A 21,792-nucleotide genomic window follows, 5' to 3' on the forward strand; every position below is an offset into this window, starting at 1 on the left:
GCACGACTCGAGAGATGGAGTGGGGCAGGCAACGGAACAAAGGGAATAAAGGGAATAAAGGGGATAAAAGGAATACTACTTATTGCTTATTACTTGAAAATGAAATACGAGAAGAGAAAAAAGAATATGGCATGCACGTGACAAATAGATGCTGCCCACTATCGAGCAGAGCGAGCTAGTGGAGCAACACTGACTACCTGCTTACGCTCTGCTCGATAGTGGAGCAACACGGACTACCTGCTTACTATCTCGCTCTGCTCGATAGTGGAGCAACACGGACTACCTGCTTACTATCTCGCTCTGCTCGATAGTGGAGCAACACGGACTACCTGCTTACTATCTCGCTCTGCTCGATAGTGGAGCAACACGGACTACCTGCTTACTATCTCGCTCTGCTCGATAGTGCAGCAACACTGACTACCTGCTTACTATCTCGCTCTACTCCATAGTGGACACCTATTTAAGTTGAAGTATTTTTTTAGAAATAATGCTTGCTTGTGGGGTAGGCGCGCGAGACACGGGACGGGACGGTACGGTACGGAACGGAGAACGGGAACTCGATAATTTTTACTTTGCGCGCCCAATGGTACTAGAATATATAATATTTTATATTTTTAAATCTTATCCAGCAAGAAAAAAAAAATTAAACCGCCACCACCTCAAATGCAAAATGTACTTCCGAAAAATACTGAAACATAATTGAATTTTCAAACAAAAAGAAAGAAAAAAAAAAAAAAGATACTTGTAACCATTAGTTGTAGTTGTAATGTAGATACGCCCAATGAATGTAGATGTACTAAGATTAGTTATTACACACGGGTTTGGTTGCTACAAAGTGCTGCTCCACTATCGAGCGAACCGAGATAGTGGAGTGTCGATAGTAGAAAATAGATTTTTTTTTCCAATTGTGCCCAATGAATGTAGATGTACTAAGATTAGTTATTGTTAATAGTCCACTATCGAGCAAAACTGACTACCTCACTATCGAGAAAAACTGACTACCTCACTATCGAGCAAAACTGACTACCTCACTATCGAGCAAAACTGACTACCTACCCACGATCTCGCTTCGCTCGATAGTGGAGTGTTAATAGGGGAGTGTAGATTAATTTTTTTTTCAATTGTTCCATAAGCGTATGTATGATAAAATCTTTAGTAAATCATGTTTCAAATTGGTATTCTTCCTACAATCAAAGTCAACTCTTATGATTATAAATTATCTCGGTGTAACTTTAACTGAGGGACAGATTTTACATTGACTTTTTGACACTATTATTAAGTTCGGATATTTATTATTCCATTTTCGGCTAGAAAATAGAAAAAATAAAATAAAAAATAAAAGCAAAGAAAGATCAATGATAGAAAGTGTCCAGCTGTAAATTTTTTCTCTATCGATTAAGCGAATCCAAGATGACCTTACACGGGTTTGATTACTAGCAATCCAATTTTTTTCCGTTCCCTCTCAAACTCTCGTAGTTTTCTTCCTACCCCTTTATTTCCCTAGTTCTCCCCCCTCCCCCCTCTCCCCCCCTTTACTTCCCTGGTATACCGGGCAGCCGTAGAGTGTATCGTTGCTGGGGGAGAGGTTTTATAGCAAGATATATGGACTAGGCAATAAAGACGGGTGCAAAAAGTGCATGTTTGTGTGCGTGTACCAAATACCCAAACTAAACAGTATGCAGAATAAATGATTTTGTGATAGTGGGTGGTGGGTGATAAAGTTGCTTGCTTTTACATTGCATTGCTTTCTCTTGTTTAGTACTTGTGCTTTAGTGCTAACAAAACCTTGAATTTTCTCTAGTATGGTTCTCTTCGTTAATAAGAGCCAAACAATACAATACAGTTAATATAGAGCACTTTTAAGAGTTAAAAACCTCTAGAGATATCAAATTTTCACCTAGATAAATAAGAGACTCTAGGAGCTAAAACTCCACTGCTATAACTTTGTTGACTCATCAGCACAGGAGCAAAGTATATAGAAAGAATTATAGAAAGAGATTTACGCTACAGTCACCAGGCACACACGCACAGAGAAAGCAATATTATCACTTTTTCTGTCCCTTCTATCCTTCTGTCCCTTCTGTCCCTGCTTTATTCATTTGAATTAGTAGCAGACATACACATATATTCCCCGCCACTATAAGTTACCATGTTTGAAAACTTGAAAGCTTTCATTAGACATGGAAAGCAAGCCAATGATTTCAAAAAGAAAACGGCTTCTCCATATGAACAGCAACAACCACAGCAAACTTTGACGGCTGAAAACCCATTCGGTTCAGATTATCAACTCATTGATTCCTCCGACATATCAGGTAAACAATATCAGCAACACCAGGCTCCACACCAAACTCACCAATCACACGGAGATGAACAAAATCCTCGTTGTGGCCCTGAATTTGTTGATCACAATAGTCGCAACGATGGCAAAAGTGTCTACGCCGACGCAGAGACAAACCTCTCTGATATTACATTAAACGACCCTGTGCAACAGCAACAACAGCAACAACACCAACACCAACACCAACAACACCAACAACACCAAGAGTATAACAAAGTGGCAACGCAAATTGTTGAAGAAGAACGTTTACAAAAATCCAAATTTAAAAAATACCCGAATTTGGACAAGTACGAAGTAATGGAGCAAATGGGCGAAGGTGCATTTTCCGTAGTATACAAGGCTGTACATAAAGCAACTGGTAAAGAAGTTGCCATCAAGATATTACGTAAATTTCAAATGGATCAACAGCAAAAGCAAGCGGTTTTAAAAGAAGTTACGATAATGAGGCAGTTGAAAAACCCATATATAGTAAGATTCATTGAGTTTATTGACTCTCCAGTTTACTACTATATTGTGCAAGAGTTGGTGTCAGGAGGTGAGATATTCACAATGATTGTGAAGTACACTTATTTATCCGAAGACTTGTCTCGATGGATTATTACTCAAGTTGCACATGCTATTAGATACTTGCATGAGGAAGTTGGAATTGTGCATCGTGATATTAAGCCCGAAAACTTGTTATTTGAACCAATAGAACTCAAACCTAGTGCTGACCCAACTGCCAAATTGAGAAAAAGCGATGATCCAAATACAAAAAAGGATGAAGGCGAGTTCATTGATGGTGTTGGAGGAGGTGGTATTGGAGTTGTTAAGTTGGCTGATTTTGGTTTATCCAAACAGATATGGGAACACAATACAAAGACACCTTGTGGTACGGTAGGTTATACTGCACCGGAAATAGTTCGAGACGAACGTTATTCTCGCGAAGTGGATATGTGGGCGATGGGATGTGTGCTTTACACTTTATTATGTGGATTTCCACCCTTTTACGATGAAAGAATTGAAACTTTGACTGAAAAAGTGGCAAAGGGACAGTTTACCTTTTTGCAGCCCTGGTGGGATGAAATCAGTGACGGCGCAAAGAACTGTGTGAGTAATTTATTAACTGTTGATCCAAAAAAGAGGTATACTATAGATGATCTCTTGCGGGATCCTTGGATGCAAACAAAACCTAAAAGTGCTGCCCAAGGAACATCAGTGCTAAATTTGAATTCAACATTGTTAAATACCAAAGTTTCGCACCCTATTCAGTCACAAAACCAGGGTACTTTAGCTGATGACAGTGCCAGTGCTATTGCTACCAGCGGTAACAAATATTCAAAGAAATACAAATCTCAAAATTTCAACCAGGATCTTTATTCACCTGCAGCAGTGGCTTTGAGAGATGCATTTGATATTTCTACGGCGGTACATCGTATGGGAGAAGAAGCTGCGCTATCCACCAAATACTCTCAACAAGCATACGGGGATTTAATTGAAGAAGAAGAAGAAGAAAATGAAGAAGATGTGACAGCAAGTGGTCGTGTCTTGCATCATCATAAGAGAAGTCCTTCGTCACAAAATATCAGACAGCAGCAGCAGCAGCAGCAGAAGAAACACCAAGATCCAAGAGTTCCTCGTTCTGTAGTGAATAAAAATGGGGATTACCATATTAGGAATAATAATGAATTTGATTTGAATCTTGGCGCTGCATCGATTATTGAAAGAAGGAAAAATAAACAAATACCTATTCAAACTAGTTGAGAAAAGGTTCACCTTTTTTAATAGAGTTCTGTTTCTTGGTTAGAGAAGGAGATAGATAGATAGATATATAGATATTTAGATATTTAGATATATATATATATATCAAAGGGAAAGGAAAAAAAACAACAAACAAACAAAACAGATTTTGCAATAGCCTGATATAATTTATTTCACGCATTTGTTGTTGGATAGTTACTTTAGAATAATATAGTTTAGATAGAACCATAGGGAAAAGAATACATGGTTGATTTCATTTTTTATTTAAGTTTATTTTAATTTAATTTGATGCTGGCTTCAAGTGTAGAGGAACAACTCAACAGTTGTAAAGAGTCATGAGACAAGCGTTTCCCCTTTTAGAGACTCTATAGTTGATTTTAGTGAGAGGTTATCACTGTGATGATAACACACGGGTTTAGTCCAACCCCCCTGTAGAAAAATAACACTTAAGGGGTTTTAGGGGGTAATCCACAGTTTTTCTTTCTTAGTAAGAGTGATTACAAATACACTGAACATATAATATATAAACCACAATTTATCATCATATTCTCTAAAGAAAAAGTCTTCTTTTGAATATATTGTTAATAGGGCCTTCTTGTTATTACTGAATAGAGTGAGATCTTTGCTTAACAATGGTAGTTGGACAAATAGCTAAAACGCAAAAAGTTTCTTTGTTTCGTGAAATTGGAGATTTTGACAAGATTGAATTTGCTGAAATATCTACGCCAGAAATTACTAAAGCAAATGAAATAATTATCAAGAATGCTTATGCTGGGATCAATTTCATTGAAGCTTATTTTAGAAAAGGAATCTATCCAGTTGCAACAACTCCGTATGTTTTTGGAAGAGAAGCAAGTGGGGAAGTGGTCGCTATTGGATCATCGGTATCAAATATAGAGCTTGGTGATAAAATTGCATATTTAGCACCAGGGACATTTGCTCAATATACAAAGATTACAAGTGACAATTTCAGGTACATTAAGCTTCCACAGGATGTAAGTGATGAAGATTTGAAAATCTACGGCAGTTTCTTATTACAAGGATTAACTGCACTTACTTTTGTTAATGAGGCATATAAAGTTAAGCTGGGGGATTACATTTTAGTCTGGGCCGCCGCTGGTGGTGTAGGAAAGCTATTAACACAATTGATTTCTCAACGTGGTGCTCATGTGATTGCAGTTGCTTCATCGGATGAGAAATTGCAAATTGCCAAATCTTTGGGAGCCGAGTACTTGATCAACTCAAGCACAAAGGATGTAGAGAAGGAAGTCAAGGAAATCACAAATGGCAAGGGCGTGGAAGCATCCTTTGACTCAGTGGGTAAGGACACGTTTCAAATCTCGTTGAATTCATTAGCTAGAAAAGGTTCGTTTGTTAGTTATGGTAACTCTTCCGGACCTGTGGCTCCGTTCCCATTGAGTTTGTTATCTGCAAAGAATATTCAATTGGTGAGACCACTGTTGTTTGGATATATTACGACAAAGGAGGAGTGGGATCACTATTCCGGTGAGTTGTTGCAATTGTTCAAAGAGAATAAATTGAAATTCGATATCTCAAAGACTTATGATTTAGAGAACTACAAACAAGCGGCACAAGATCTAGAAGGGAGAAAGACTAGTGGGAAATTGACTTTAAAAATCCCCCAATAAAAAATATTGGGTGAAAAGGATTACCAACAGGGAAAGGAGGTCTTGAAAGAAACATTGGGTGAAAAATATTACCAACAGGGAAAGGAGGTATTGAAATGAACTTTCATAGCTGTGTGTATCCGTAAAACCTATAATATATGTGTATATATTTATTTAATATGCGAGGAGAGCGACTAGCTCCAACTTCTTGCCCTTCCAGGTTGTTTTGCAAAAAGAAAACAACAAAAAAAACATACCTTACCTATTATAGTTTGGGTCTGCTTTGCTCGTATTTCATCAAATCCTGAGGCGTGACCACTCCATAAACAACGTTTCCCAGATCATTAGTAACAATAGCAAAGTAATTTCCTCTATTGAAAAAACTAGCCAAATCTTCCAAGGGACTAAATGGTGTCAAGACACTATATCTCTTGCCCTTTGGCTTTAGTATCTTTGTCATTGGTGGTGTGTTATCTACAGACTTCTTTTCCTTCATTATTTCATTCTCATATTTCATCTTGGTTTTTGGATTAAACCAAAGCATATAGTGGAACACTTGTGGTTTGAGTTTATCATCAGGATAGTTGTCTTTAAACTGCTCAAGGTTTATTATTCCTAGGAGTCTCTTATTGACCTCGTGTATTACTGGTAAGTAAGTAAATTCATTCTCAAATCCAATTCCTATTGCATCGCGAATCAACGACGACGGATTGATGGAGATTGCATGGGGGATATTCAAATCTTCTATGGTTGCACCGCGATAATCTTTCGTGTGGAACAACATTGGCGTTACCGACATGTGCCGAGGAAATGGTCAACTCAGTAAGAAGTGAAATTAATCAAAGTTTGAAGATAAATTTGAAAGGGAGGTGTTCTCGATGATTCAAATCAAAACGGCTTTTATTTTTTCATTATCAATTTTTTTTTTTCCTTCTCCTACAATTCTTTCATCCTTATATATATCTATATATATATAAATTATGCATTAAAGATGGGGGAGGGGAGAGGAGGGGGAAGGGGGGGAAGGGGGGACATTTTCGAAAACTGCTACTTCTAGTACTTGGGGTTTTTGATTTTCTCTCAAGCTGCTTCGGCAGTATGGTACTGTGCTTGACCGTTTCTTGATTCTGAAGCTTCGGCAACTTCACCTTCTTCGGTAACTACTCTTTTCCAGACCTCTTCGTCATTACCATTGTTTAATATGCCAATCCTCATTGTGGCTAATAAATTGACAGCTGCTGTCAGGTGGCCATAAACACCTCCGTAAAATGCAGTTGTTGCGTCCTTACCATGTGAAGCTTTTAGCAATTGGACTCCTCCAGGATGTTGATCCATAAATGGGGTAATATCATGAATTATATTTTGGATAACAATATAGATCCGATCCTTGTTTGCCGAGGATGCAATTATATTCTTAAAGTCCTTGGGGCTGATCAAAGGTAACTTTGAAATAGGCGTACCCCAGTTGAGCTGACTTTTCGTTCGATTAATAATACGCTGCCGTTGTTGAAGGTTCAAATGAACAACGAGATTATCGGGTGTTCTACATAGCTCATAAACAACACCCATTTTTTCCAAAGTCCATAAAAACCACTTGGTTGGGTCATAAGTTAAAAAGCCATTGTCGCAGCGATAATCATGGGGAAATTCGTGATGATAGTTTTGGTAAGATTGACCATAGGTCAACAACGAGACCAAGGGATTCTGGCAGTTTTGAGACGAGTTCTTATCATTGAAAGGTTGAGTTGGGATCGTTACTTGTATGTGTTTCAAGTGACAAACGGACTCAGTACTTAATAGAGACTGCTGGCATAAAAACATCCTCAAAATACCAGGATATAGTAACCCGTGCATGACACTGTCATGACATACAAATCTCGTAACCAATACTGGAATCAAGAGTGTAGTTATGACAAACCAAAAAACATATGTTCGTTGCTGCCAGGCTAACAAGCTTTTCAAACTTTCATTATACTCTTCCTGACAAATATCTTCTTCTGCTGCAAACTCATTGTCTTGATCAAAATCAGCGTTTAATCCAACAACCTCATTCCGTATCGAGCTGCCATCTCCCTTCTCTTCACTCCCCAATTTTTGTTGCTCTTGTCCTCCTTTATTCAAAGGAAACTCCTGCTCCAAAAAATCAGTGTAAAATTTTGTAACCTTTGGTTTTCGCAACAACCATCCATAATGACTATACAAAAAACCTCTTTTAATCAGGTACGGGTCGCGCTCCGTATCCTCGGTAAACCTGTGATGCGCTCTGTGTAGCGCGGCCCACCATCTTATCGAGCCCAACCCACAAGAACTTCCAACGATTGCAAAAATGTACTTTAGCACATTGAACCGAATCTTGAACGAGTTGTGAGCAAAATACTTGTGATAACCGGCTGTAAATGCAAGCATAGTGATATTATAGTAAAGTATAGTAAAATACAACGTTATCTGATTTGTCGGTAGAATACTCTCTTCAAAATAAACCAAATAACAGAATCCCAAAAGGGGAAGTATTACAGCAGTGAACAAGTGCGTATAGTTGATCCTCTTGACAAAGTCCCTTTTCCTTTTCTTCATCTCGTGTATACGCGTGTTTTTCATTTTTTGAGCTTGGTTCATCAAATGTTGCGAGGTAGACGAATTCAGGAGAGTCAAAGAGCTCGCAACCTTCCTTCGTTGTATCTTCATGCCCTTCCCCAAAGTTTCGTCTCTCACTCTCCTTTTCTCATCCGCCTGTACCATCCTTAACCACGTAATCTCAATATACGTTTCCTACTATCTATACCTCTTATCAAACACCTCTCACACAAAAAATGCAAAAGTTACAAAAACAAAGCCCCAATCTACTCCGTTATCAACTCAATCTTCACCCTGGAGTTAAGCAAAGTTGCAATTGCAAAATTGAAAATTGAAAAAATAATAAAAAAATATTCAGGTCGTGCCAGAATCAGACGAAAAAAGAGTTCTTGACACTGAGGTCGTGTGTAAGGGACCAAACTCAAATTGTGGTTTTCTTTTTTTTTCAACCGCTGGAGAAAAAAAGTAAACCCATACATACTACTAAACAATAGTAAAGAAATAGAGACAGAGTTATAAACAAGCCAGGTTGATAGCTCGGAGTATTTGGATACTGTGTAATCTGGGTGCTTTTATTTGGAATTGGTTTTTGTTAGTCTAGAGTCTGGTGCGAAGCTCATAGAAGAGAGTGTGAGCGTGAGTGAGTGAGCGTGAGTGAGTGAGTGAGTGAGAGTGAGTGAGAGAGAAGGAGATAAAATGTTTCAGAGAAATGGATTTCCAGTGATTTCCTATTCTCCAACGGATATAACGATCCCACAATCTATTTATGACAAGATCCCCAATCTTGAAGAGTACAAGAAGCTCAAGGAGGCAGAGAAGAAAATCGATCTTTTGATATCTAGAAAAGCGTTGGATTTCCAAGCCATTCAGCAAAAGACAATCCACCCTTTTGAGATTAAACCAAGTACGGGATTGTTAAGAGTGTTTGTATATAACACATGCGAGAACCAACCTTGGCAGAAACAGTTATTGCAGCAGCAGGGAAAACCATTACCGGACCCAACGACCGAATCCACATGGACATTGAGAGTTGAAGGTAAATTTATTAACGACAACAAAGCCGATATTGCTGATTTTAATGATTTGAAATTTAGCTCGTTTTTATCAGCAATTTCCATAGACTTGCTTCCAAATGAGCATTATCCAAACTTGCAAGAATCTCAGACAAACATCATCGAATGGAGAGATGACGATCTAAACAATGTGAATAGAAACCCCACCGGCAGTAATTCCAGTTTCGATGGAATGGATGTAAAGAGAAGTGGTATTTTCAACATAAAAGTGAAGATTGCGCTACTAGTCAAGAGCTATACATCAAAAATAAGAGTCTCGGATGAGATGTCACAATTTATTGGCAAACTTGAATGTACTCAGCAAGAAGTGATGTACACAATTTGGAATTATGTTTTGTGGCATAAACTTTTCAAAGATACCGATCAATATGCGCCTGCTGCGACAGTTGACAATGGCGCCGATTTATCAAACACAATGAGCGATAAGAGTGCCAACACCAACGACGACCCCACACTTGCACAAGCGGACAACACATTGTTCAACCTTTTAAAAGTTCGCGAATTTACATTTAAGGATTTGTATAGATTAATTCAACCACATTTCAGGCCAAGAGAACCAATAATGTTAGATTATGAGGTGGATACAAGAAAGTCTACCACTTTAGGCGATTTAGTTTTGGATATCCCTATCGAATTGCCAGTTAATCTTTCAAAAGCTCAAAAGGAATTGTTAGACTTGAATAAGAGTGCATTTGAAAATTTGTCACAACATGACTCTGCTATCGAAAAATTGAATCAAAAGATATCATTAGCTATAATTGCTTTGAGAAATGCAAACTCACGAGAAATATTCTACGATGAGTTGAGTAAAGATCCAGTAGGATTTATAGAAAAATGGGTGGAAAGTCAATCGGAAACATTGAAGGCTTTGAAAAGTGATGAAGGTTACGACGAGGAAACGGTAAGAAGAGCTCAATATTTCATTGATAATGAAGATTTGATCAAGGAGAAAATTGACCTTTTATTTGGATCGAGTAAGTTTTGAAGCACGCATATTTAACTTTTTTACTTTGTATAATCATGTATTAATATCAGAAACAAATTTTTTTTTTTTTTCTTCTTTTGGAATCCATTTTTCACTCAAAATACTCTTCATCATCATCGTCGTTTTTATCGTCCATTTGTGCCTGGTCATCGACGTAATTATCATCATCCTCAGCGCCGTTATTGCTAATCCATTTATCTGAACTATCAAATACATCGTCATATAGTTCAATAGCTCTCCTTTCGTTATAATCAACCTTTTTTTTCTTGAGTCTGGAAGAACTCGTCAACTCCTCTTGTTTTTGTAGCAAGGGAAGCATATTTGATAAGTATTTATGTAACCTGGATGCTGCTTTTAAAGTCACTGGTGGTTTTAATGTATTTCTGCCCTCATTGATTTTGTCTTGGAGATAATTAATAAAATCACCCAATTCTTTACAATTTGAAGCAACCTCGTACCAATGTCCTTTTTTCATCTCCTCCTTCTCCTCCTCCTCCTCCTCTTCCTCCTCCTCCTCTTCCTCCTCCTCTTCTTCTTCTTCTACTGATTTATGCATTTCCTCGCCTTTCTCATCAAATTCAACTCCTTCCTCATTCGATGCTTCTGTAAGCATCTTGTAAACATCTTGTAAATACAACTTGAAGCTAGACGGGAGCGCACTCCCTATATTTATCTCCAAACCTTTCCAAACGCTTGTCATTTTCTTTACAGAAGCAAGGCCTCCTGTATTTTCATCGGCTGTGCGACATAAATAAAACATACCACCACGAAAGCCAAGATCACCTACAAGTTGATCAATCAAACGTAAGTTCATAGAGTGTAATGTAGGATCAGACATGGGATCAACGTACTTCAAATCCTCCTCGGTTGATTTCATCTTCGATAAACGTTTCTCCGTTTTAAGCTTCATTTCTTGGCAATCATCCGCTCCACAGATTACCACCCTTGCCGCATAGTAGGTGTTCTTTTCTCCTGGCATCTCTTGGGCTTGCACGTTTTGAGCTATATAGTTCCTAAGCGTTTCCGAGGTAGACAAAGACCACTGGGCCAATGTTCTTAACATTATCAATCTGTCAATCGGACGTTGTATTCCTGCTAAACCTTTTGTTTCAAACTCACTTGTGTAAAAAGGATTAAATGTTGTCACAAATTCACATTCTTTTGGAAAGCTATCGATTAAAATGTCTGGGTGTGCCAAATCAACAGGAGAACCAGGATGGTAGACTTCAGATTCTGCGCAACGGAAAGTTTTCCATTCAATGGGCATTCTTAATTTATTAGTCTGTGGTTTTAGCTCCATTATGGCACTGGTTGTACTCTGAACTGCTTTTTTCCTATTTAGCACCAAAGTTAACAATTTATTGAATAAATCATTCATTTCTCTGGAGATATAATTATTATTGTATTCTAGATTTTCTAATCCATTCTCAACTCCATCATGGCCATTGCTAACTGCAACAAGGCCAAGACCCTCTTCAAAATCTTTGGGACCCAAATTCAGTGCCATGGGAATGAGGTCCTTGAATTTGTTCAAGTAGGCAATTATGAATATAATATCTTGGGCAAATGATGATTTTCTAACAGGGTATCCCAAGGCTAGTAGGTTAAAATCACTTTCGCTTTCAATATCGTTGGCTGCAAATGAGTCTCTCATAAAGCTTATGGGTACTAGTGGTGAGGGTAATGCTTTCATACCGCCTCTTTTTGAAGCCTCGGCAGACTCAGGTTTGCGGATTAAATGCGGTGAAAAGCGATTTGTGTGGCCGTCTTTCTTTTCCGATTGAAGAACCTCGGGGTGTTGTAGCAGTTGCAGTTGCAGTTGCTGCTGCAGCGGCAGCAGCAGTGCCAATGACGAAGTTGCTTTGGGAAGCTTCAATACAAGTTTAAGCGGCTTAATTTCGTTGGTGTGGGTTTCTGCCAGTTCAGGGCTTAGCAGCAATACATCATTTTCTTGGGTATTTTTCCCTGAATTGGTCAATTCATTCGTAGTTGTTGTTGTTGTTGCTGGTTGTTGTGGTGGTGGTGGTGGTGATTTCTTTATTGGAGCAAAATTGAGTATGGATTGTTGCTTGTTCCTGATTGAAGCCAGGGTTATTCGGCCACGAGGTACTTTGGAAACACCCTTCCCACCTCTACATCCAGGCCCTTCAAGAGGCTGTTGATCAAAACGAAACCTAGACATTATTGACTCGTTATAGTTTTGCGACGATGAAGTTTCTAGTGGAGTAGTTCTTGTACTTGTAGCGATATGCTTGCGAGGACGGCCAAGCCTTTCCGTCTTTAGTCTAGGATGGTAGGGCACTAGTTTGATACTAGAGAAAGTAGTCTTACTACTAGGGGTCTTTACTTCAGGAGTAGCAGCAGTAGCCGCTAGCAGGTTTGCTGGGTGTGGAATGGGTACTGATGGTTGAAATTGGGCTCCACCTTTAATCTCTCGCTTGACACCGTGAATGATATTCTCGTCTTCTTCAACGGACAGCAGTATCTCCAAGTTTTGACGTGACAAAAAATCTAGCTTGACTAGATCTGATGACTGAACGAAATCAAAGGAGGGCAATTTTTCAAACTCTGGATCAATTTCCATCACTTTTGTAAAGTACTATTGTTTTTTTGGTTTTTTTTTAATCAAACCTTTCAATGTATACACTAGCGACACTAGCGACACTAGCGACACTAGCGAGCGAAGCGAGCTAGTGGAGCAGTACTGACTGGCACTAGCGAGCGAAGCGAGCTAGTGGACCAGTACTGAACGACACTATCGACCAGAGCGAGCTAGTGGACCAGTACTGAACGACACTATCGGCCAGAGCGAGCGAAGCGACCAATGCTGTCTAGCCTCGACAGTAGCCAAAACTGTCTAACAGTAGCCAATGCTGTTTAGCCTCTACAGTGGCCAAAACTGTCCAGCCTCTACAGTGGCCAATGCTGTCTAGCCTTTACAGTGGCCAATGCTGTCTAGCCTTTACAGTGGCCTATGCTGTCTAGCCTCTACAGTAGCCAATGCTGTCTAGCCTCTACAGTGGCCTATGCTGTCTAGCCTCTACAATAGCCAAAACTGTCTAGCCTCGACAGTAGCCAAAGCTGTCTAGCCATATTTATCTCTACGGTTTGCTGCTATCTTATCCATCCACTTACCTCTCCTCCTCGGCATTGTATCCTCATTGTAAAATAGTGTCGTCACTCGCGCTGGTTCATGGTGTCAGTCAGTACTGCTCTGCTCCACTAGCTCGCTCTGCTCGCCAGTGTCGCTAGTGTCGCTAGTGTCGCTCTGCGCCAAATTTTCTTTAAGGAAGCAAAAAAAATCTTTTTCATAGCAACGCGTCTCATTTATCACTTTGTTTTCCATCTAACATTTACTAGTCAGCGTGTATCTATAATAATGTCAGAGTATGGTACTTTTGGTAACTACGGGGGCAACTACGGAGATGGTGGCTTCGCAAATACTGGCTATCAGGGCGGCGGGTTCAACAATGAAGGTGAGTCACAATCGACTAAGCAACAAGTACGTTCGAGTCTCACCCCAGTCACGATTAAGCAGATTTTAGAGGCTTCTCAGCCAAAACCAGACGGAGACTTTATAGTCAATAATGTCACTTTGAATATGGTGAGCTTTATAGGGGTTGTTCGCAAGCTAGACGGACAGGGTATGAGTATAGTGATCATGGTTGAAGACGGAACTGGCTCTATCGAAGTTCGAAAATGGGTTGACGAAAATAATAGCTCCATCGAACAAGAGATGGAGAAGTATCTGGGATTCTTGAACAAGTACGTTTTCATTGGCGGGTCCCTAAAGACACACATGACAAAGAAAAGTATACAGAATGCAGCAATCTCGCCAATTGAGGATAGCAATCAGATCATATATCACCACTTGAGCGCTATTGATCACCATTTAAAAAGTCAAGGTGTTCCAAAAAGTAGCGGCTCAAATACAAGTAACTCACTATTTGTCAAGGACGACTCTAGTAATTCATTAGTGGACAAAATATTTGATTTCATTCGCGAGGAGAGTAAAACGATGCAAGAAGGTGTTCCTCTTCAATTTATTGCCCAAAAATTAGGAATTGAACAAGATGTGGCATTGAAAGAATGCAATGAATTGATTGAAAATGGTAGAGTTTATCTCGGCTATAATGACGGAGGGTATATTGCAATTTAGAAATGAAAAAAATGAAAAAATGAAACAAAAAAAAAAAAAAGAAAAGGTTGTATACTTTCAAACTAGTTACTTATACGAATGCTGTAACTTAGAACTGAAGAAGGCATCCCATAGATCACTAATGGTTACGTTTTCTCCTTGGAAAAGACTTTTCTTACCAACCCAATTTTCAGCCCCTTCGTTGCTCATCATAGTTAATGAGTCTGCGACATTTATATCCAACTCATTTATGGTGGCGTATTTCTTCTTCTTTTTGTTGTTTTTGTCAATCAATTTTAGTCTTTTGTTCGTTGCTGTGATTATCACACTATCCTCTACTGTGTTTTCTATTGAAAACATCCATATTGTAGTTGGACGCGTTTGACCGATTCTATGAATTCTGGAAATGGCTTGTAATTCCAACGAAGTATTGATTAATGGTTCACATAAAAAGACATGGGTCGCATTAACCAAGGTTAATCCACTTGCTTGCGCATTGGCATTCAACAAAAAACAAGTAACCTTGTTTTTGGGGTCCTTGAAATACTCAACGGACTCAACCCGTGCCTTCTTGCGTCCTCGACCAGTATCTTCGTTCAAGGAACCATCAAACCCAATGTAGGATACTTCCACAGACTTAAGGGCGCTACCAATGATGTATAGCATATCTTGCCATTGACTATAGATGAGAATTTGCACACTAGGATCTTTTCTCTTCAAGTACAATACTTGCTTTGTTATCATATCCACTTTTGAGCTAAACGATGAATTCAATTCGATTTCGTGGATTTCTTGCACAACATTTTGGTCGAGCGACTTGTATATGCTATTCAAACCAGCACTCAAAGTATGTTGAACGTCATGCACTTCCGTTGCTTTCAAAACCAGGGCATTTCTTGTGAAATTGTGCACTGAATCCCCATCAATGTTTGTTTTGCACATGGGGCAGACTCGCGCGCTCCTCAACCAATGCTGTAGACATTCTGTACAGTACTTGTGACCACACTTTGTGAGGGAACCAACCGTGATCTCAGATTGACAAATAATACAAAGCATAGTGCTTTCTTCACCAGTTTGCATTTGTGACTCTTTAACTAGTTCGGAGAGATATCTCAACCTAGCAACGGCTGCATCCATTGAGCGATTTGTCTGTAAAAATTTGGACTTGTATGTGAGCAAACGGCTTTCTAAAACAGAGGTCTTTAGCCGTTCTCTATCCAAGTAGTCATATTTTGGAGCCGCAACTGAATCCGAAATTTGCTGAAGTTGCTTATAATACTCGATTCTTGCATTAAACACTGCATTACAATTTACATTGACCTCTTTGTGCACTAATGCATGAGCCAACTTTTGATTCTCAAAAAGTGTCCGTACCTTTTGAGCAATTGCCTGGAAAATCTCGAGTTCTGCTTTAGATCTAGACGAATAAGATTCTTTTAATTCATTCTCTATGGATCCCAACTCGGTTATCAAGCTTGTAAAGTCTGAATTGACTTGATCATTGGGTGTTGCCGTTGCTGTTGCTGTTGCTGTTGCTGTTGCTGTTGCTGTTGCACTTTTGACACTGAGGATTTTCTCGGAGGAACCATGAATCAAGTTTTTCCTCTCTACTAGATATTTGTCAACAACACTTAATGCATGCTCAATAGCCTCTTGACTTTTTAAACCTTTTTCGTAATCGTTATCTTCTGGGTTGGTACCTCTATCACTAACAGGTTCACAAAGCGTATCAAACAAGATCTTAAAACTTGCATTGATGTTTTCTGCATTCACATTCAACAGCCGAAGGAGTCTTTCTAACTTGCTGACAAACTGACTCACGGTAGAGTTAATAATAAGGTTTTTTAGCGACTCGATATTCATCAAGGGAACTAAATTGAAAAATTTCTTTGACGTTTTGGGTAACAAACTTTCCCCATCGTCAATGAATGAACTGTTCCAAGATCGATATAAACCACGAGTAATTATCCTCGATTCCAACACTTTCTGCAATTGTTTAACGCTCAGTTTCAATATCTTGGCTCGAATTTCTTCAGCCAACTCATAATACTTTGTTTCATTTTTCTCATATGAGCCAAGGTCAACGTTTTCATGTTTCAAAGCAAACTCGGAAGCCGGTACCAAGGTCATAATCGATGCAAGCTCATCAGCTCTCTCTTCGCCTTTGTACTTGTCAAAACTATCAGACAAGAGTGCTTTATAGTCAACTGCAACTTTGTATTTAGCAATGAGCTCTTGAAATTCCTTATCGTGAAGCTGGAAATTTGCAGAAGCAAATAAAAAGTAGAATCTATGCAAGATCAATAACCAATTTCTTAACCGAACTCTGGCTCCAGTAATCCGAGATTCCGCATAATTTTCACCTTCATTAGGCTTCAGTTCACTTGTGTTGATTTTCCCAATTTCATCGTCATCTTCTGCTAGCTCACTATCAGCTTTTTCACGATAATCCTTTATGTATTTTTTCAATATAACTTCAAGACGATGGGTAATTCTTCTTGCCTCAATAATCCCCATTTTCAAGTATGCAGCTGCAGCCGCGGGGTAGTAAACAAACTCTAAAAACTCCGATAGTTGGGAAAGCACCTCAAGCTTTGTCCTCTCTTTATCAATGACTTTCCCGTACAGTTCGCTCATCATACTCTCGAGCAAACTATCAAGTGGCTTCAATGTTTCAACAAAATACCCGTGTCCCTTCGAAAAATTTGCGCGTCTTAACTTTCGTGATTTTAAATTCAAGTTACCCACTTGGGGAGAACAGCAAATTTGCCTCAACTTGACTAGCCAACTCTTCATAATTTGTATTAGGGTCGGTGACATTTCCCAATCATTTCTAACAGGGTTTCCGTCCTTATCTAATCCAATAGCTTCCAAGCACTCTGAAAATTTTCCATCATAAAAATCTTGCTCAATAGGTGTAAATGAAGTAGTTAAAAGAATTCTATTTTGTTCAGGTAGCCTGATATCGTTGTGGACCATAGCTTTCGTATGCCGTATAGAGAGTTCTGACCAGAAATCGACAAATTCTTGGCGATTGCTAATCAAAAACTCCCACGAAATTTCCCCAATATCAACGTCGAATGGATAGAAATGAAGAAACCTCAAGTATGAAAACAAATCTTGCAAATCCTTTTTGATTGGTGTTCCAGATACACCCCATGCATGAAACCTGGGTATCATTTCTGCACTTTTGAAAGCTTTAGACACACTCAGAGAAACCATTTGCACTTCATCCAAAATAATTCTCCAAAACTGTATCAACATTAAAGGACACTCGTAATCATTCTTTCTGTACCAATTCGGAAGTTTGTTGTGTTTCAAAGCCAATGCAATTTCATCTTGTAAAGCTTTTTCGTAATCAGTTTCAACTTGTCCCTCTTCTGACTTGGCATTGGGTTGACGTTTGTAATTTCTTAGTTCACTTATTTGAAAGTAGTCACGATACTTTTGAGAATATGTCTCATCCGATAAAGTTTCAACTGTACCTGAACTGGAATTTTTAGATGCTGATTCTTTTTCATTTTCCTCTTCATCGTTATCATAGTCATAAAGTGTCTCTCTTTTAGCTGCACGTGTTTTTCTCAAATTTTTCGAGTATTTTGCATAGTCCAACTCTCTAGAAATTACCTGGTAGGTTGTGAAAACTACGTCAAACTTTCTCAAATATTCTGCAATTATTGCCGGTTTATTTTCAAACATTGGGTAATGTCCAACACCTTTGTATTCTGTGATAGTTAACGATGGAGCCAAGTTCACAATCTCGTTTTGCCATTGCTTGAGTATTGAGCTTGGAGCAATAATAAGAGTTGTTCTTCCTTTTATTATTGTTTTAAAATCTCCTATGGAGCTTAGTTGAAGCCTTAGCCTTTGGTCAATTTCATGCACCGGCCTTGGATTTAGTAGAATTAATGATGTGCATTCAACAGTTTTTCCCAACCCCATCTCTTCGTTCAAAAGTCCCCTGGAAGGTAGTATGATGGGATACGTGTCTTTATCCTCTTTCAGAAGGTAATCTGATAAGAACAACCGTAGTTGTACAAGTGTGGAGAGATGACAGGTTAACTCATTGAAATATAGTGTTCTTCCTCGAAACTCGACTTCTTTCCATCCGTACCAAATTTTGTTCATCATTTTTACCACTGTACTGGGATCATCCAAATACTCCTTCTTCAAGAAGGGTTCCTGTATACACCTATTGGTTTCGCAGCTGTAGATTGCACTTTCTTTTGAGAGCATCCAATTCACGCTTTTTTTTTGAAAATTTAGCAAACGCGTCTCTAGCTCGGGAATATCAAAGTCCCCTTCAAAATTTGGCATGCTTTCAGTCCTTTCGCATATGCTGTGGTAGAAAAGCTCAACAGTAGCAGCATCTGTAGGTTTTGTTGGGGAAACTCCGCCTTTAACAATATTTCTTATAATTCTCAGAATCTCCTTTGTTACAGTATTTTGAAAGTGCACAATGTAACAAACACGATAGCTCAAGACCAATGTGATAAGACCCTTTTCAATCTTCAAGTGAAGCTTGACACCTCCAATTAGTCCGTATTTTTCCTTTGTTTGATTCAACAAGTATATTTCATCGCGGATAGACTCTTGAGCAGCAGCACAAAAGGGATCGCCTATTTCCACTAAAGGGTCCTTCTTATTGACACCCCATTTTATAATTAATCGGCCACCTTTTTCAAACTTGACTTTAGTATAGCTGTCATCAATATCAAGATCACAAGAAAATGATGTTGAACAAATACCTGAAAACTCTACCGTTTTGCAAACTAGCTCAATCTCTTCCTGGGGTTCCAGAGAAAGGTTTATTCGATTCCTCAATTTCCTTCGTTTGACAGATCCATTGCCATTTTTCTGAACAAGAATTTGCTCTTGCAAACATTTCGAAATATTGCTCTCATATATCTTATCTATGGGCATCTCTTATAATGGACACTAGATACCCGGATACCTCGATACCCGACGCTCTATATCTGAGTATACAAAGCTTATCACTTCACTTAGATACAATAGTGGAAAAAAAAAAAGTATGGAGATCAGATTTAAGGGAAAGAAGAAAAAAAAGAAAGCTGAAAAGTTGGAGCTACAGCGAAAAGCGATAGTAAATCTAATGCCGTGCAATTGATAAGGGACGATGACGAGATCTCTGATAGAGCATGCGGGGGGCAACTAAGTTTTAGCTTTTTTAAACACTTTATACATCTTCTTAGATTTCAGAACATTATTTCTTTTAGCGCTTTCTGCTAATATTCTTTCTGCTTGATCTCCATGTCGGAGTCTCTTGCCACCTTTCAGGCCATCTTCTTTGAAAGCATAATCTAAGCTAATTTTTGAATTCATCAAAATTGTACTATTCAATTTTTCAATCACCTTATCGCTTGTTTCGAAATCTGCAAATGTAACAAATCCAAACCCCATAGACTTACCCTCGGGATCTCTTTTTATTGTAGGTTGTCTTATAACAGTGCCGAATTTCAGAAAAGTTTGTAGTAGGAACTTCTCGTCAATCAAGGGGTTCAAATTATTAACAAATACTTTTGCTCCAACGTCAACAAATTTCTCATTTAATAAATCCAGTTTCGTATTGATAAAAGTGCCCACCGATCTCTGTTGTTGAGCCGGCTGCTTGAAATCCAATTCTTTCAATTTCAATAGTTTTCCATAGAGTCTGACCCCACGTAGAATATCCTCTGTGTACTTGGCATCTCGTGCATTTTTAAACTCTACAAACCCATATCCTTGGTGCGTTTTGTGAATTCGATCTTTTGGCATAATCAAGTTTTTGACCGGTCCAAATTGGACAAACAATTCGTACATCAACACTTCCAGACATTGGGGGTCCAAGTTACCAAAATACAAAGATGCCTCGATGTTTCTCTCGGAATCAGGAAGTTTCTTAAACACTGACGCCATCAAGAAACTGTGCTTCTATCGAGATGGCCCCATTGAGATGAGATGAGATGCTCATCTTATTCTTTTTTTTTTTTTGCTCCCTTCTTCCCCAGACTTTTATTGCATTTGTAGAACTTACAAAGAGACTCGTAAGGGACATCCTACGAAGAATATATAAGAAACACCCCATGGGGCAGGAAGATATACTCACCAATGGTACAAAGAGATACTCACCAGTCAGCGAACCGATGAGTTTGGATGTCATTGGCTAGTACAAAAATACAATCTAAAATATTTTATCTTTTTCATTTCAATCTACGTCATGTACATCTACAGTTTCTCCAACACTTGGTATATCGGAAGCAGCTTCAGTATTGCTTGCAATTGGGGAGGTACTTGCGATATCTATAGGTAAGGAGAATTTGCTGACAACTAAATTCTTCAGTGTGTGCTCCTCGGGCCCGCTATCGGAGTCATCATCATCATCCTTGTTGCTCAAAGAATCCTCGCTTTCAGAAGAGTCCTCTTCTCCTGCATCACTCAAGCCGTATGTGTATGCTTTTTTCTCGTCCACTACTCTGTCCTTCAAAACGTCTCCCTCCTCCTGGGTAATGTAAATTGTTGGGTACTCCAAGACAACTTTATTTTTCAAGGCTGAATTTAGCGTTGAATTAGAATCCAAGGCTAAAACCGAGTCTTTTGGTTGGTTAATTACATTCTTCAAGTAAAATCGTAAGCTATCTTTGTTCGATATACCGTGACTGCTCAAGATATTAATAGGTACAATCTCCTTTAAAGTCAAGTTTTCTTTTAAGCGAAAACTAAGAAATCTGGTAACTTCCTTTGCTTGACCATCAAAAAGTATCCACTCAACTGTCCAAACAAAACAATTGAGTCTTTTTTCATAGCCGGTTTTATTGGACACGGATCTCAGCATTCCCGAGGGAAGTTGAACGACAAGTGTATTATCGCGTTTGATTTGGGTAGGAGGATCATGCAAAAAGGTTTTGCAAACAGACAATTTTCTCTTATCCTTGTCTAGTCCATTTTCATAAAAACTCTTGAACCTTTTCCTATTCTGAAAGTGATCATTTCTACTTCTTTTGAAAATATTTTTAGCACTCACCTTGATATCCTCTTTAGACAAATGAACTTGCCTGTCAACAGTCTGCAAAAAGCTATAGTCTCGGTTCAAATGGACAGGGTTTGAAGTCAATTCTTCTTGCTTAACAAATCGAGTCACATCGACTTTCCCAGTACAGGTTTGCTTGGTTTGATGAGTCTTGTAACACAGTAAAGAGCAAGTTTTAAAAGCACATATGGGACAAGTATATTTCGACCGATTACTCAAACATATCATACATTGTATCTGGGGCTCCTCCATCAATACCACGCTACTTCTCTTCTTATCATACAAACCT

At 38.8% G+C, this 21,792-nt stretch overlaps 10 protein-coding genes across 10 annotated transcripts; 4 read left to right on the plus strand and 6 right to left on the minus strand. All coding sequences in view use genetic code 12, as the record gives it.

Moving 5' to 3' along the window:
- Positions 1-2,149: 2,149 nt before the first annotated feature.
- RCK2 (serine/threonine protein kinase) lies at positions 2,150-4,081 on the plus strand (the record flags this gene model as incomplete). The annotated part of the gene is made up of 1 exon (XM_049325134.1): positions 2,150-4,081. The coding sequence occupies one exon, from the start codon at positions 2,150-2,152 to the stop codon at positions 4,079-4,081; it is 1,932 nt and encodes a 643-aa protein (XP_049179230.1).
- A 629-nt stretch (positions 4,082-4,710) lies between these two features.
- On the plus strand, positions 4,711-5,727 carry KGF56_003768 (NADPH:quinone reductase; the record flags this gene model as incomplete). The annotated part of the gene is made up of 1 exon (XM_049325135.1): positions 4,711-5,727. The coding sequence occupies one exon, from the start codon at positions 4,711-4,713 to the stop codon at positions 5,725-5,727; it is 1,017 nt and encodes a 338-aa protein (XP_049179231.1).
- A 244-nt stretch (positions 5,728-5,971) lies between these two features.
- On the minus strand, positions 5,972-6,490 carry KGF56_003769 (uncharacterized protein; the record flags this gene model as incomplete). Its single annotated transcript, XM_049325136.1, has 1 exon — positions 5,972-6,490. The coding sequence occupies one exon, from the start codon at positions 6,488-6,490 to the stop codon at positions 5,972-5,974; it is 519 nt and encodes a 172-aa protein (XP_049179232.1).
- A 296-nt stretch (positions 6,491-6,786) lies between these two features.
- Positions 6,787-8,112, minus strand: OLE2 (Ole2p; the record flags this gene model as incomplete). The annotated part of the gene is made up of 1 exon (XM_049325137.1): positions 6,787-8,112. One exon carries the CDS (start codon positions 8,110-8,112, stop codon positions 6,787-6,789), a length of 1,326 nt encoding a protein of 441 aa, XP_049179233.1.
- Positions 8,113-8,976: 864 nt separating this feature from the next.
- KGF56_003771 (uncharacterized protein) lies at positions 8,977-10,338 on the plus strand (the record flags this gene model as incomplete). Its single annotated transcript, XM_049325138.1, has 1 exon — positions 8,977-10,338. The coding sequence occupies one exon, from the start codon at positions 8,977-8,979 to the stop codon at positions 10,336-10,338; it is 1,362 nt and encodes a 453-aa protein (XP_049179234.1).
- Positions 10,339-10,429: 91 nt separating this feature from the next.
- On the minus strand, positions 10,430-12,922 carry KGF56_003772 (uncharacterized protein; the record flags this gene model as incomplete). Its single annotated transcript, XM_049325139.1, has 1 exon — positions 10,430-12,922. The coding sequence occupies one exon, from the start codon at positions 12,920-12,922 to the stop codon at positions 10,430-10,432; it is 2,493 nt and encodes an 830-aa protein (XP_049179235.1).
- A 795-nt stretch (positions 12,923-13,717) lies between these two features.
- On the plus strand, positions 13,718-14,497 carry RFA2 (Rfa2p; the record flags this gene model as incomplete). Its single annotated transcript, XM_049325140.1, has 1 exon — positions 13,718-14,497. One exon carries the CDS (start codon positions 13,718-13,720, stop codon positions 14,495-14,497), a length of 780 nt encoding a protein of 259 aa, XP_049179236.1.
- Positions 14,498-14,563: 66 nt separating this feature from the next.
- On the minus strand, positions 14,564-19,399 carry KGF56_003774 (DEAD/DEAH box helicase; the record flags this gene model as incomplete). The annotated part of the gene is made up of 1 exon (XM_049325142.1): positions 14,564-19,399. One exon carries the CDS (start codon positions 19,397-19,399, stop codon positions 14,564-14,566), a length of 4,836 nt encoding a protein of 1,611 aa, XP_049179237.1.
- A 249-nt stretch (positions 19,400-19,648) lies between these two features.
- KGF56_003775 (U2 snRNP complex subunit) lies at positions 19,649-20,392 on the minus strand (the record flags this gene model as incomplete). The annotated part of the gene is made up of 1 exon (XM_049325143.1): positions 19,649-20,392. The coding sequence occupies one exon, from the start codon at positions 20,390-20,392 to the stop codon at positions 19,649-19,651; it is 744 nt and encodes a 247-aa protein (XP_049179238.1).
- Positions 20,393-20,681: 289 nt separating this feature from the next.
- KGF56_003776 (uncharacterized protein) lies at positions 20,682-21,755 on the minus strand (the record flags this gene model as incomplete). The annotated part of the gene is made up of 1 exon (XM_049325144.1): positions 20,682-21,755. One exon carries the CDS (start codon positions 21,753-21,755, stop codon positions 20,682-20,684), a length of 1,074 nt encoding a protein of 357 aa, XP_049179239.1.
- Between the last annotated feature and the right edge of the window lie 37 nt (positions 21,756-21,792).

This window comes from Candida oxycetoniae, assembly GCF_023343755.2.
Source record: "Candida oxycetoniae strain CBS 10844 chromosome Unknown scaffold39, whole genome shotgun sequence".
Classification (NCBI taxonomy): Eukaryota; Fungi; Ascomycota; class Pichiomycetes; order Serinales; family Debaryomycetaceae; genus Lodderomyces; species Lodderomyces oxycetoniae.